Source organism: Sminthopsis crassicaudata, chromosome 2 (assembly GCF_048593235.1).
Source record: "Sminthopsis crassicaudata isolate SCR6 chromosome 2, ASM4859323v1, whole genome shotgun sequence".
Taxonomy (NCBI): Eukaryota; Metazoa; Chordata; class Mammalia; order Dasyuromorphia; family Dasyuridae; genus Sminthopsis; species Sminthopsis crassicaudata.
In genome coordinates this window covers 80,589,605-80,605,170 of record NC_133618.1, presented here as the reverse complement: position 1 = coordinate 80,605,170, position 15,566 = coordinate 80,589,605, and the positions used below count along the sequence as shown (strand labels likewise).

General features: G+C 35.7%; 1 protein-coding gene across 3 annotated transcripts in view; it reads left to right on the top strand.

Moving 5' to 3' along the window:
* Nucleotides 1-9,070: 9,070 nt before the first annotated feature.
* Nucleotides 9,071-15,566, top strand: part of THUMPD2 (THUMP domain 2 tRNA and snRNA guanosine methyltransferase) — a 42,990-nt gene continuing 36,494 nt past the window's right edge. The window contains exons 1-2 of one of the 3 annotated variants that reach the window (XM_074286653.1): nucleotides 9,071-9,329; nucleotides 13,050-13,185. In XM_074286653.1, the coding sequence (XP_074142754.1) occupies nucleotides 9,180-9,329; nucleotides 13,050-13,185 (286 nt within the window). In that variant the 5' untranslated portion in view covers nucleotides 9,071-9,179. Of the gene's footprint in view, nucleotides 9,330-13,049; nucleotides 13,186-15,566 lie in introns of those variants that run through there. The other 2 variants (XM_074286655.1, XM_074286654.1) reach the window with 2 other exon arrangements.

Here is a 15,566-nt window from a genome sequence, read left to right as displayed (position 1 = left end):
TACAGCAGTATTGGCCACTCTGCCCTGGTTGCATGCTAGTAGATCAGCAAAGATGTTATAAAACATCCAACATGTATATATAAAAGAACAATAGTGAACCCCAAAACACCAGAATCTCACAATACCTGGCAATGCCCATCCAGCACTGGGAGTGAATCAGCACCGACCCAGCAGCAGCTGCAACTGCTTGAAAAGCCTCCCCCACCCTAAAAGCAGATCTTAACATTAAAAAATGAGTAAAAAAGTAAAGAGAACTCAAACAATTGACAGCTTTTATGGCGAAAGAGAAGAACAGATTTCAAACCCTAAAGAGACTAAAGGCAGATTGTCTCCAGATAGAGCCCCAAAAGGTGATATAACTTGGTCCCCATCACACAAGGATCTCCTAGAAGAAATTAGAAAGGATCTTAAAACAGAGCTAGAAGAAAAATGGGGAAAGGAAAGGAAAACTTTGCAAAGGCATATAATTCATTAAAAGATAGATTTAATAAATTGGAAAAAGAAAGCAACTCCCAGAAAAACAGAATTTGTGAAACAAAAGAAGAAAATAACTCCTTAATAAACAGAATTTGTGAAATGGAAAAAGAAAATAACTACTTTAAAAACAGAATTTGTGAAATGGAAAAAAAAACTTCCATAGAACAAAACAATTCATTTAAAAATTCAATTAGATAAATATAAAAAGAAGTAAAAAAAAGTAAATGAAGAAAATAATTCACTAAAATTAAGAACTGAACAAATGGAAATGAATGACTCCATGAGACATCAAGAATCAATCAAGCAAAACCAAAAAAACTGAAAAAAAATAGAAAAAAAATGTAAAATACTTGGTAAAACAACTGATCTGGAAAATAGATCTGGGAGAGACAATATAAGTATTATTGGACTCCCTGAAAGACATGATGAAAAAAAGAGCATAGACACTATTTTTCAGAAAATCATCAAAGAGAACTGCCTGGATATCAGAATAGAATCAGAATCAGAAGGTTAAATGACCACCAAAAAATTCACCAAAAACCTCCTGAAAGAAATCCCAAAATTAAAGCTCCAAGTAATATTTCAGAACTATCACACCAAGGAAAAAATATTACAAGTGGCCAGAAAGAAACAATTCAAATACCAAGGAGCCACAATAAGGATTATTTGGGACCTAGCAGCTTCTACATTAAATGATAAAAAGGCCTGGAATCTAATATTCCAAAAGGCAAAGAAACTTAAAATGCAGCCAAGAACAAACTACTCCACTAAACTGAGCGTTTTCTTGCTGAGAAGAAGATGAACATTCAATGAAACTGATGAATTCCATTCATTTTTGACGAAAAGACCAGAGCTAAACAAAAAAATGTGGCCTCCAAATACAGGATTCAAGAGAAGCATAAAAAGGTAAAAAGAAAAAAAAAAAAAAAACTCTTGAGAATTGTATTTCTGTTATGGGTATACATAGAGAGTACATGTATAATCTGATTTTGCTATTATAATGTAAAAAAGAAACTAGAAGTAGAAAGGATATTGTAACAGAAAAAAAGGGGATAGTAAAGATAAAATGAGGGAAATTACATCTCATGAAGAGGCAAAGGAAACACATTATAATTGAGGGGAAGAAGCAAGGATGATGAATATTGTGTGAATCTTACTTCCATGAGATTTGGCCCAAAGAAAGAATATTAGATATATTTGGTTTCAGCAAGAAACATCTCTCATCTTATGGAAAAGAGAGAAGGGAAAGGGGAAAGGGGAAGCAGTAAGCTAAATAGAAGGGAAAAGAGAAATAATAGGGGGAAGTTATAAGAAAGGGGGAGAGTCTCTAAAGGAGGAGGACTACATGCGGCAAGTAGTGCTGATAAGTAAAATACTGGGAAGGAGGGAAAGAGGAAAAGGAAAGATAAAAGTATAATTTGGGGTTAATAACATGGCAGGAAATACAGAATTAGTCATTTTAACAGTAAATGTGAATAGGTGAACTCTCTCATAAAACATAAGCAGATAGTAGACTGGATTAAAAGCCACAATCCTATAATATGTTGTTTACAAGGAACACATTTAAAGCTAAGTGATACATACAGAGTAAAGGTAAAAAGCTGGAGCAGAATCTACTATGCTTCAGATGAAGTAAAAAAAAAAAAAAAAGCAGAGGTAGCCATTCTGATCTCAGATCAAGCAAAAGCAAAAATTGATCTAATTAAAAGAGATAAGGAAGGTCACTATATCTTGCTAAAGGGTCACATAGATAATGAAGCAATATCAATATTAAACATATATACACTAAGTGGTATAGCATCTAAATTCCTAAAGGAGAAGGTAAGAGAGCTGCAAGAAGAGACAGAAAAACTATAATAGTGGGAGATCTCAACCTTGCACTCTCAGATATAGATAAATCAAACCACAAAATAAATAAGAAAGGAGTTAAAGAGGTAAATAGAATACTAGAAAAACTAGATAGGATAGATCTTTGGGAAAAATTGAATGGAAACAGAAAGGAGTACATTTTCTTCTCGGCAGTTCATGGAACCTATACAAAAATTGACCATATATTAGGACATAAAGACCTCAAAATCAAATGCAGAAAAGCAGAAATAATAAATGTATGTTTTTTTAGATCACAATACAAAAAAAAAAAATTACATGTAATAAAGGGCCAGGGGAAAGTAGACCAAAAAAAAAAAAATTGCAAACTAAATAATCTCATCCTAAAGAACGATTGGGTGAAACAGCAAATCATAGACACAATCAATAATTTTATCCAAGAGAATGGCAATAATGAAACAACATAGCAAAATCTGTGGGATACAACCAAAGTGGTAATAAGGGGAAATTTTATTTCTCTAGAGGCTTACTTGAATCTAAAAAAAGAACAAATGTTAAAAACCCCAATCAAATACCAAACTTGAAATTCTAAAAATAAAAGGAGAGATCAATAAAATTGAAAGTAAAAAACTATTGAATTAATAAATAAAACTAAGGGTTGGTTTTATAAAAAAAACAACAACAAAACAGATAAACCATTAGTTAATTTGATTAGAAAAATGAAATAGGATAATTGAATTATTAGTCTCAAAAATGAAAAGGAAAAACTATTCACCAATGAAGAGGAAACTAGAGCAATTATTAGGAGCTGCTTTACCCAACTTTATGCTAACAAATTTGACAATCTAAGTGAAAAGGGGGAATATCTACAAAAATATAGATTGCCCAAATTAACAGAGAAGGAAATAGATTGCTTAAATAGTCCCATTTTAGAAAAAGAAATAGAACAAGCTATTAGTCAACTCCCTAAGAAAAAAATCCCTAGGACCAGATGGATTTACATGTTTATTCTACCAAACATTTAAAGAGCAATTAACTCCAATACTATATAAACTATCTGAAAAAATAATGAATGAAGGAATCCTACCAAATTCCTTTTATGATATAGACATAGTACTGATACCTAAATGAGGTAGGATGAAAACAGAAGAAGAAAATTATAATTTCCCTAATAAATATTGATGCAAAAATCTTGAATAAAATATTAGCAAAGAGATTACAGGAAATCATTCCCAGGATAATACACCACGACCAAGTAGTATTTACACCAGGAATGCAGGGCTTATTCAATATTAGGAAAACTATTAGCATAATTGACTATATCAATAACCAAATTAAGAAAAAAACATATTCTTATACATCACTAACAAAATCCAACAGCAAGAGATACAAAGAGAAATTCCAATTAAAATAACTGTCGATAGTATAAAATATTTGGGAATTTATCTGCCAAGGGAAAGTCAGGGATTATATAAGCGAAACTACAAAACACTTTCCACACAAATAAAGTCAAATCTCAGCAAATGGAAAAAATATCAAGTGCTTGTGAATAAGTTGAGTATGGCAGAAATTAGGCATGGACCCACATTTAACACCAAAATAAAATCAAAATGGGTCCATGATTTAGGCATAAAGAACGATTATAAATAAATTAAACGAACATAGGATAGTTTACCTCTCAGACTTGTGGAGGAGGAAGGAATTTGTGACCAAAAAAAGAACTAGAGATCATTATTGATCACAAAATTTTGATTATGTCAAGTTTAAAAGTTTTTGTACAAACAAAACTAATGCAGACAAGATTAGAAGGGAAGCAATAAATTGGGAAAACTTTTTTTTTTTTGAATCTTAATAGTTTTTATTTACCAGATACATGCATGGGTAATTTTACAACATTGACAATTGCCAAACCTTTTGTTCTAATTTTCCCCTCTCCCCCCAGATGGCAGATTGGCCAATACATGTTAAATATGTTAAAGTATAAATTAAATACAACAGATGTATACATGTCCAAACAGTTGGTTTGCTGTACAAAAAAGAATCGGAGTTTAAAATAGTGTACAATTAGCCTGTGAAGGAAATCCAAAATGCAGGCGGACAAAAATAGAGGGATTGGGAATTCTATGTAGTTGTTCATAGTCATCTCTCAGAGTTCTTTCACTGGGTGTACCTGGTTCAGTTCATTACTTCTCTATTGGAACTGATTTGATTCATCTCATTGTTGAAAATGGCCACATCCATCAGAATTGATCCTCATATAGTATTGTTGTTGAAGTATACAACAATCTCCTAGTCCTGCTCATTTCACTCAGCATCAGTTCATGTAAGTCTCCCCAGGCTTTTCTGAAATCACCCTGTTGGTCATTTCTTACAGAACAATAATATTCCATAACATTCATATACCACAATTTATCCAGCCATTCTCCAATTGATGGGCATCCATTCAATTCCAGTTTCTAGCCACTACAAAAAGGGCTGCCACAAACATTCTTGCACATACAGGTCCCTTTTCCTTCTTTAAGATCTCTTTGGGATATAAGGCCAGGTAACACTGCTGGGTCAAAGGGTATGCACAGTTTGATCACTCTTTGAGCATAATTCCAAATTGCTCTCCAGAATGGCTGGATGTATTCACAATTCCACCAACAATGTATTAGTGTCCCTGTTTTCCCACATCCCCTCCAACATTGAGCATTATCTAGCCAATCTGACAGGTGTGTAGTGGTATCTCAGAGTTGTCTTAATTTGCATTTCTCTGATTAATAATGACTTGGAGCATCTTTTCATATGTCTAGAAATAGTTTCAATTTCTTCATCTAAGAATTCTCTGTTCATATCCATTGACCGTTTATCAATTGGAGAATGGCTTGATTTCTTATAAATTAAAGTCAATTCTCTATATATTTTGGAAATAAGGCCTTTATGAGAATCTTTCCCTTTTATAGTCAAACTATTTGAATTGAACAATTTTCAGATGATGAAATTGAAACTATTTCTATTCATATGAAAGAGTGCTCCAAATCACTATTGATCAGAAAAATGCAAATTAAGGCATCTCTGAGATATCACTACACATCTGTCAGATTAGCTAAAATGACAGGGAAAAATAATGACGAATGTTGGAGGGGATTCGGGGAAACTGGGACACTGATTCATTGTAGGTGGCATGTGAAGGAATCCAACCATTCTGGAGAGCAATCTGGAACTATGCTCAAAGAGTTATCAAACTACATACCCTTTGATCCAGCAGTGTTACTACTGATCTTATATCCCAAAGAAATATTAAAGAATGGAAAGGGACCTACATGTTCAAAAATGTTTGTGGCAGCCCTTTTTATAGTGGCTAGAAACTGGAATTGAATGGATGCCCATCAATTGGAGAATGGCTGGATAAATTGTGGTATATGAATGTTATGGAATATTATTGTTCTGTAAGAAATGACCAGCAGAATAAATACAGAGAAGCTTGGAGAGATTTACATGAACTGATGTTAAGTGAAATGAGCAGAATCAGGAGATTGTTGTATACTTCAACAACAATACTATATGAGGATCAATTCTGATGGAAGTATATGTCTTCAGCAATGAGAAGATCCAATTCCGTTCCAATTGATCAGTGATGAACAGAACCAGCTGCACCCAGATAAAGAACTTTGGGAAATGAATGTGGACTACTTGCATTTTTGTTTTTCTTACCAGGTTATTTTTACTTTCTAAATTTGATTTTTCTTATGCAATAGGAGAACTGTATAAATATGTACACATATATTATATTTAAGATATACTTTAACATGTTTAACATGTATGAGACTGCCATCTAGGGGAGGGGGTGGAGGGAAGGAAGGGAAAAATTGGAACAGAAGTGATTGCAAAGGACAATGTTGAAAAATTACCCATGAATATGTTCTGTCAATAAATAGCTATAATAAAAGAAATAAAATTTTTTAATAAAAAACAACATATAAATGTTCTTATTGACACAGCAGTGTCAATATGGCACTTTGAATCACACAGAGCTTTAGGTTGATTACAGCTGAAAAGGCAACTGTAACCAACTTATACAGGATGCAGTAGGCAAGAGATCTGAAAACATAGAAGAGAATATCTGCCTGCTTAGGGGAACTTATGTTTTTTCCAGTGACAGGACTTGGGGAGCCACATAGCTTATATCTTATGGTGGGAGAAAGTCCTTGGACTATCAAGTTTTTGCCAAAAGGAAAGAAACTTAATTGGATATATTCACCACTTACTCAAATAGGATGGAGAGCTAGAGATCAGAGATTAGCAATTTAGCTGCCTGGGAGCAAAGTTAATGCCAGATGCTGTCTTGCTTGTATAGACCATGATAAATCAGAAGGGAAAAAGAGAACTCTGAATTCCTTCTGATATTACCATGAAGCTGAATCCACAGGTTGGGAATGAAGATAGAATGCAAGGTAAATTTGTAAGTGAAAAAGTTCTGTTTAGTTTGTTTATCTTTGACTCCTCAGGTCTGGAACAAGGAATCTAAACTTCAGGGATTTTGCCTTTCCTAATACTTCAGGATTGGCACAGGAACTGGTTTTGTCATAGGAAAAATGCATCCTTTTCATTGACGTATTACTAATCTTCTGATTAAATTATTACAAAAGGTATTGAGAAGCAATGTAGAAAGTGAATAGAAAGTTGCCCTTCAGTCAGTGAAATTCTTTTTCTGATATATTAGGGCAGTATGAACCTAACTAAGCAAGTAACTAATCTTTCAGGACTCTAGAAAATTCTCTAACACCTTTCAGCCACACAACAGTTGAGTATCTGTATTAATCGTTTTCTCATCATAAGTTCCCTATGTTGATGAAATCACATATCTGGAACAAGAAAAAAAAAGTCTTCTAAGTGACCTTCCATGACATGAATTATGGACCAGATGAAGAGGAGTTTTTCTAAGCAGTTTTGAGGCTCAAGCCATAGTGTTCAATTAGATGATGCAAAACCTAGACTAATGCAAGTGTCGACACTACTCATAAAGGAGGAAAGCAGAGGGCTGAATGGCAGCCAGCTAAATTTCAAGATTCTGAAAGAAGCACAGAGAATTTGGCAGATAGTCCATAGTATCTTTTAGTATTGAGTGGTATGTATAATAAATGATGCTGGGTGACAGCCACATCCCCAGGTCCTGACAGCTGCCTAAGATCAGGCACTAGTATGAGTACCTTCCATCTCTCACATGGATATGAGCTACCATTGTTCTTTCCCTTTCTTCTATGAATAATGGGAAAGGGTTTTTTTGTTTTGGTTTTTTTTTTTTATCTTTCTTGCTTGCTCCCTGAAATCAACAAATAAGTCTTCTTTAGGTTTTAAAAGAAGTTTTACTGCTAACACAACATGGAAACATACAAGTTCAAAACAAGAAGTTACAAAAAGATAACTTTTAAAAGCTAACACTGGTATTCTATGTCAAAATAAGGAAACCTGGCACTAGCCTGGTTCTAAGCCCCAAATAGTATAGCCCCTTCCTTTTCCTTTCAGAAGTTAATCTCACATCCTCCTACTTTACCAAGAAAATCCAGGCCACACATTTTGGGCTCTTTCATCTCCACTATATACCTCAAAACTTCTGCACCTCTTCTTCAATCTTTTCTTTCTTTGCTATAAGTTTCAGAAAATCAATAGTCTTTCTCCTTGCCAAGGCTAATTCTTCTGTCTCCTTTGTCCTATCCCTTCCAGTCTCCTTTGGAACTTTGACCAATCAATCATCCTCTCTCCTTCTTTCATCTTGAATTTCTCCCTAGCTACTGGCGTTTTTCCCTGCTGCCTACAAACTTGCACAGATATGATGCATAGTAACAACTTAGCATTTATACAGCACTATGTGCGAAGAACTGTACTAAGCACTTTACAAATATTATTTATTTTGATCCCCACAATCTTATAAAATAGATAGATTTCTCCCATTCTTAGCAAACATTCCCCTGATTGTTTTCAATTCTACCATCCTATACCTCTTCTTCTTTTCATGGCGAAAATCCTAGTTATGTATGTTACATGTCCTCCTGGCAGTTATAATTACTAGTCTGTCCTAGACCCAACAGAGTATCTTCGACCACTGACCTTTGCAGTGTATGTATGTTTATATAATCACTGGATTTGTGGTCAAGCTGTCACTTATCACCGGGTGTCTTTTAACATTTATGGGACTCAGTTTCTCCAATTGTAAAATTGGAGGTGGAGTTGACTAATTGACCTTTATGACCTCTCCTGAATTCTAGTCAGGGGAACCTTTACGGTTCACATCTCAAATGAAACATATAAAATTTAACTCATACTCTACTTTTCAATAACTTCCTGGGACACACTCTGCCAAATTGCAGTGTTTTTACCCTCAAAACTAACATTCATGGGCTTCGGCACAAAACGTGATTTTTCTTCTGTATCTATGCTCCCAGAATCCTTCTCTTCCTTCCAGGCTCGGCTCGGGCGCCCTCCTACCCTTTTACCCAAGTTCTGCCCAATTAAAAGTGCCCTCAATCTTTCTGTAGCTCGCGGTCTGGTTATTTCTTTTGCCTTTTCAAGCCTTACTTTGCATTAAGCCAACGTTCATTCCTCTTTCTCCCCACCCCATAGTAGAATGTAATCTGTTTGCGAGTAAGGATTTTAGAGCGCAGCACAATGTTTTCTGTATATTTAGTGTTTATTTCATTTTACTATGAATTGAAAATACTTGGGTTCCCTCCTCTCCTCCCAATGTTCCCGGCCTCTCCTCCCTCCCCTTTCTTCCGGCGCGCGCTCAGAGCACCACGTGATCCGGCAGCGACGGGATCGCGCGGCTCTGCCCTTCTCTCTCTTTCTCTCCCCCTCCCTTCCCGAGCGCCCGGACTGTGCTTCTGCGGGGAGTCATGGCGGCCCTGGAGCCCGAGGAGAGGCCTCCAGCCCCGGGAGAACCCCCGTCACCGCTTCAGACTGGGGCTCGTTATTTCTGCACTGTCGGCCGGGGCCTGGAGCCCTTCCTCACGCGAGAAGTTCAAGCCCGCCTGGCAGCGACTGAGGTGAGTTCCCTCCTTCCCCAGCACTCCAGTCGGCTACCTGGTGCAACCCCGCCCCGTTGTAGGAAGTCTGCGCAGGGGGCGGGGCCTCGGTGCATGAGCCGGAACTCCTCCCCTTCTTGGTCTGAACCTCAGGCCGCTTTCTATTGGTTCCCTCTTGACAACCCAAAGCGTACCAGCATCCTAGCAACCTGGGATGGGGAGGGAGGAGCTCCTGCGGAGCACGTGTGTCGAGCTCTGTACCAAGTGCGGATTACACCTAGGCTAAGAGAGCCCCTGCCCTCAAGGAACTTGATGTCGTTTTGGACCTCTTTAAAGACAACAGCCATGTGCCAAGCGTTCTGCCAAATGCTGAGGAGAGGCAAAAGATAATCCGCCTCCGAGAGATTACAATCTCATGGGGGAAAAGATATAAAAACGATATTTACATAAAGCAAGCAGGATGAATAAGTAATTAACAGAGCTCTAGAATGAAGTGTCCAGTTATTGGATAAGAACGATGTCCTTGGATAGAAAGTTACATGTTGAGAGTAGGGAAGATAGAAGGCGGCCGCACTATTATGGACTTTAAAGGCAGAGGTGTAGACAATAAAAAAACTTGTCAGAGCTGGTTACAGAAACAGCTTCCAAAAACACTTTAGCAAATACCAAAAGGTCTACATGGTTAAATGTAACCTTCATATAGGAACTATGTTGCTGTTCCTTTAAAAGCTAGGCATTTATATGTGTAACTACCTAGCCCTTAAGAAACTCCTCTTTTGAGAATCCATAAGAGGGAAGATCTTTCTGGAATCCGTGAGTAACGGCTAAGATCAGAACTCCATGATAAAAAGTGATTTGTGTTTCTGCAATTTAAACTTGTACTAGAAAGATAACCATCATTCAGTGGCATTGATGAAAGCCTCATGAGACTGGTACATAGGTGTTTGGCCACTGAATTATAAGAGGCATTAGGGAAAATTTTAGAGGGTTCAAAGAAATGTAGCAAAAATGATAAAAGAATAAAAATGTTAAAGTACTTGCAATTATTTAACCTGAGAATGTTATGTATTGACTTAGCCTAGGAGTACATAAAGGATTATTAAAAGAAAGAAACATTATTTTCTCTCATTTGTTCATTTAATATTTATTGAGCATTAATGCTATGTAAGGTACCAAGTTTAAACTCTGGAAAAATACTAGAAAACCAACGATCTGTCATTGGGATAGTTCAGTCAGGCTGATTATTCAAATTTTTCTGTGATCAATGTCTGGAAAATCTAAAGGATTAGATGCTTTTTCTTTTCTTTCTAAAGTTGACGAATTTCAGCATAAAGCCACAATGAAGGAAAAAAGTGTTTTTGAATTTTCAGCACCGAGTTGTACTGAAATAAATACATCAGTCCTGTTTCTTAGCACCCAGGTCATCTAACAGTTAGGAAAAGGTTATTTTTAATAGCATTTTATTTTGTCCAATTACATGCAAAGACAATTTTTAATATTTGTTAAAATAAGAAATTTAAGTTCCAAATTTTCTTCTTTCCTCTTTATCTTTCCTCCCTAAGATGATAAGGAGTCGTGTAAAACATATTTCCATATTAAACCTCTTTAGATCAAATTGTGCCTTTTAATTTATGAAATTTTGAAAGCACGACTTCCCTTGTATTTAATTAAAATTAAGTTAAGATGAGACAACTTGGAGAAATAGAGATCTTTGCCTTACAATTTAGATTCTGCTTCTGACTCATACTAAGTTTGTGACCTTGAGCAAGCCATGTAACTCCTTATTCCTTCTGTCTAAAACATTAAGTGAAAAACATGCTTTCACTTCTGTATTTGTGGAGTCAGTTTCCTCACCAGGAGCTCACTTACTTAGGAAGTCACAAGACCTGACCATGGATTTGGTGTCTGGTACTTCAGGTGGTGCTTTTTTGACTTGGATCTCCATTTAATTTTCTGCTTTGGTCTTGAATCTGTGATTTTCAGGATAAAAGCAAACATGCCAGCTGCTTCAAAGTGTTAGCACTTGGATAATAGCATTGTTGTATCATCTTTGAAAGTGCTAGACATAAAAGCAGCTTGGCTTGGGCTTTAGTGGTTATTGGCTGCATTCCCAAATAGAGGAAAAACAAATTCTATCTATATAAATAAGTTTTCAAGCAGCAAATATTAGGATGAAAATACACAAAGCTGGCACCTTTTCCTTAAGTTTTGTGACTAAAAATAAATGATCAGTTAAAGTAAGCTTTAAGCTTAGCAGCTGGTTTCTGTAGCCATCCATGCAATCCTCCTTACTATTTGATTTAAAGCTCTTTCAGCTGCAAAAAAAAAAAAAAAAAAAAAAAAAAAAAAAGGAAGAGGGTGAGACCTTAAACCTGATGATGTACTCATCATTTCTGAGTCTGCCCTCATATTGGAACCTTACACTGTGTCTTCTACACAAATCCTTTGAGAGACTGTAGGGACTTCTGTACTGATGTAGTGAGAAATGCTTTCAGGCAGCTGCTAGGCCTGTTGTCAGGATAAGTTCAAATCCCACCTCAGGCACTTACTAGCTATGTGATCCTGGACAAGTCACTTATTCTTTGTCTGCCTTAGCTTCCTCAGTTGTCAGAAGCCAATAACATCAACCTCCCAAGATGGTTTGAAAATCAAATGAGAAAATATTTGTAAATATTCATGACTTGGATTCAGGAACCCTGAGTTTAAAATTTGTTCCATACAATAGTTGTGTGATCTTGGACAAGTCACTCGTAACCACTGCCAGTCTCAGTTTCCTCATATTTAAATGAAGGTATCATTAGGAGATTCAAGAGAAGTATGTAAAATTCTTTACAAATCTTGAAGTGGTATATAAATGCTAAAATGATGATTTCTTTTAAAATAAATAAAAGTTTCAGAATTTTATGTTATTAAACATATTAACTAGTGAAGTAGCTGTTTTATGGAATCAGTAAATCTTTAATCAGCTTATTTCCAGTAAAATATTTAATATGGCCCTTCTGAATATTTTTAAGTTGGCTGTGTATGACATGGGTTAACTTGCATAGCGCTTCAAAGTTTGCAAAGCATTTAATGTCTCTTTTCTCATGTGATCTTTCTCTCTGACTATAGGTCTGGTATGCTACTGAATAAGATACTGAATCTTTTTGTCATGTCTTCAATAGTGTGTGTGTGTGTGTGTGTGTGTGTGTGTGTGTGTGTGTGTGTGTGTGTGTGTGTTGGGACCCTGGGCAAGTCACTTTATCCATTTGCCTCAGTTCCTCCTCAGTAAAATGAGCTGGAGAAGGAAATGGCAAATCACTCCAGTATCTTTGCCAAAAATACCCCTTATGGGGTAATGATGAAAAATGACTAAATAACAATAACATCACCTTTCAAGGTTGTTGTGAGGATAAGATGAAATATTTGTAAATCACTTTGCAAACTTCAAAGCACTATGTAAATGCTGTCTATTTTACTCTGTCTCAAATTCTGAAAGCCTCAGTTTTTTTAATATTTAAAATGGGGATAATAACATTGGCACTACTTATTTGACAGTCTTATTGCCAAGAAAGTGGTTTATAAAGCTTTAGACACTACATAAAAGTGAATGAATTATTTTTATCTCTTGAAATTTATTATTTATTATTTAAATATCTGTCAGTGATACTTATCATAAATTCTATATGTGTATATATTTAAGAAAAAAAGCAAAATTTCAAGTACTAGAGTAATAGCAACTGTATTTTTCTTTTTCATTAGGTTGAGTATATTTCAGGGAAGGTTTTTTTCACTACCAATTCCAGCTTAACAATGTTGAAGCAACTAAAATCTGCAGAAAGACTATTCTTGCTGCTTAAAAGGCAATCTCCCCTTATCATTTCTTCTGGAAGTAAAGGTATGAAATAATTTAGACTTTTATCAAATAATATCTACTGTACTTGAGGATTTTTGTTTTAAAACAACACCTTATCTCAAATTTGTAACTCATCTGATTTGTGATCCCTAACTTTTGTTATTTATTTTTCATATTGTGGGGATAATATGGCCTGTGAGGCCATTTATTATAGCAGATCTACTCCTGTACATCCATCTTCTCCTTTACTCCATCCAGGCCCCTGGGAATTGGGCCTGGGATTGAGAATCAGGAGCCTCAGGAGCTTATTCCCTTCTCTAAAGGTCTTGTTGGGTGTATTGTTGAGAGGTTCCTTGGGCAAGTATGACTTAATTCAGGGTAACTCTGAAATTCCAACTTTTAGATTCTCTGACTCTGTGACCTTTTCAAACATGATTGGGAGGTGGAGAATAAAGTGAGGAGCTGTCCCTATTATAATCATTAGAGTCATTCCCCATATAACCCAGTCACTTTGGTCACTGAGATTTATAATCAAATTTCTTTTATGGAAGAGGTGGTCAAAAACCTCAGTATCAGGCAAGGGGTTAAGTCTCCATCCCCACTTCAAAGAATATAGGCAATAATGTTTTCCTCACTGTTCTGTTGTAATTACTACATTTTTTTCCCTAAGTTACGGATCAGGAGGGTCCATCTAGTTGCCCCAAGTTTTCTAACTGATATAGGACAGGTGACTAGCAGGAGGAACAAAAGGTCACAAGGGCTATTTAGTCTAGACCTCTGCAATAAGAGCACATATGGTGCTAAGAGAAAGGAAATTTCATTTTGGGCTTTTGACACTAGTGACTTAAGTTTGAGAGTATAGTTTTTTCCCAGATTATGAAATCACTGAATATCTGAATTCATAAGAGCTTTGGAGTCCATCTAGTACAATTTATACTTCAGTAAAGAGTTCCCTCTACAACATTAACTAACAACACATCTCTCTCCTTTCCTTGAAGACTTCTATTCAGAAAGGAAGCCTTTCCACTTCACAGTAGCTTTGATTATTGGTAACTTTTTCTTTCAAAAAAAAAAATTCATTTAAAGACTACATTCTTCTCTTTCAAGTTCTACTCAAAGTTCTTGGCATTTCTCTCTAGAACAAAACTGATACAATTCTGATTCTTCCTTTAGCTTAAAACCTTTTGATCCATCCATAGACATTTACAAAAAACTTCTATGTTTTACACAGTATGCTAGGCCCGAAGAATACAAAAGCCAAGATGAAATTGTCACTACCCTCAAGAATATTATATTCTGTAAGGGAGGCAGCATTAAGCACACTACTTCTCACATAGTAAATTCTTACTAAATATAAATATTACTAAATACATATGTGTATGAAATCTACAAAAAACAACAGCATAATTGGTGGGAGAAGCATTAGCAACTGAGGGAGAAGAGGAAAGGCTTACCACGGGAAGTGGCAGGGGAACTTAAGTTTGAGGGAAACAAATTAGGGTGTTTGAGAGGCAAAGACAAGTGGGGAGAGGATTCCAGGCCCAAGGATCCATTTAGTGTTCTAAGTACTGGGATGGGAAATGGAGTGCAACATGAGAAGAGCAGCAAGAAGGTCAGAGGACAGGATGAAGAATAAAAATCATACCAGACGAATTTAATTGCCTTTGTAGTTCATCAGCATAATATTGAATAGACAAATGAAGGAGCAATCAGCTTGTAATGGACCTTTAAGTGACAAACAGAATTTGCATTTGATTTTGGAAGAAATAGGAAGCTGTTGGAATTCACTGAAAGTCAGTCAATCAACGATTACTAAGAGTCCGCTGTATGCCAGGCATTGGGTGGAATGACACGATAAGACCTATGCTTTGTGAATATTACTTTGGAAATTTTATGGATGACAAATTTTAAGAGAGAAAATTCTTGTGCAAGTAGATGTGGTAAAAAGCTCCTGATGTAGTCTAGGCAAGAGGGTGATAAAGTGCTTGGAAACATCTATCATTCCCAAAGACTACTTTAAAAAAAAAAAAACATATTCTATTCATTACCTACCTCATTTTGGAGAGGGTTATTACTAGTTTAGAAACTGTGGGTGTGGGTGTTTTGGGTATAGCACTGTCTTGAAAGTTATTTGCTAAGATATAGAGCTCTTATACCCTTCATCAGAGAAATAAAAGCCAAAAGAATCACAAATTCTTGAAATAGTAAAACATTCTATTTTTAAATGCTTAATACAAAATATATTTCTAGAGATAGTTTGTTAATAAATAAAATGTCAAATATTTTTTCTGTCTTTAAGATTCATGAATTCACTTATATGGGTATATTAATCATGATTTGAATATCTATAAATTTTAACCTAATTATTGTGACTTTGCATCTTTTCTTTGTACTATGTTGTCTCTCTGCCCTCAAAGATTGAC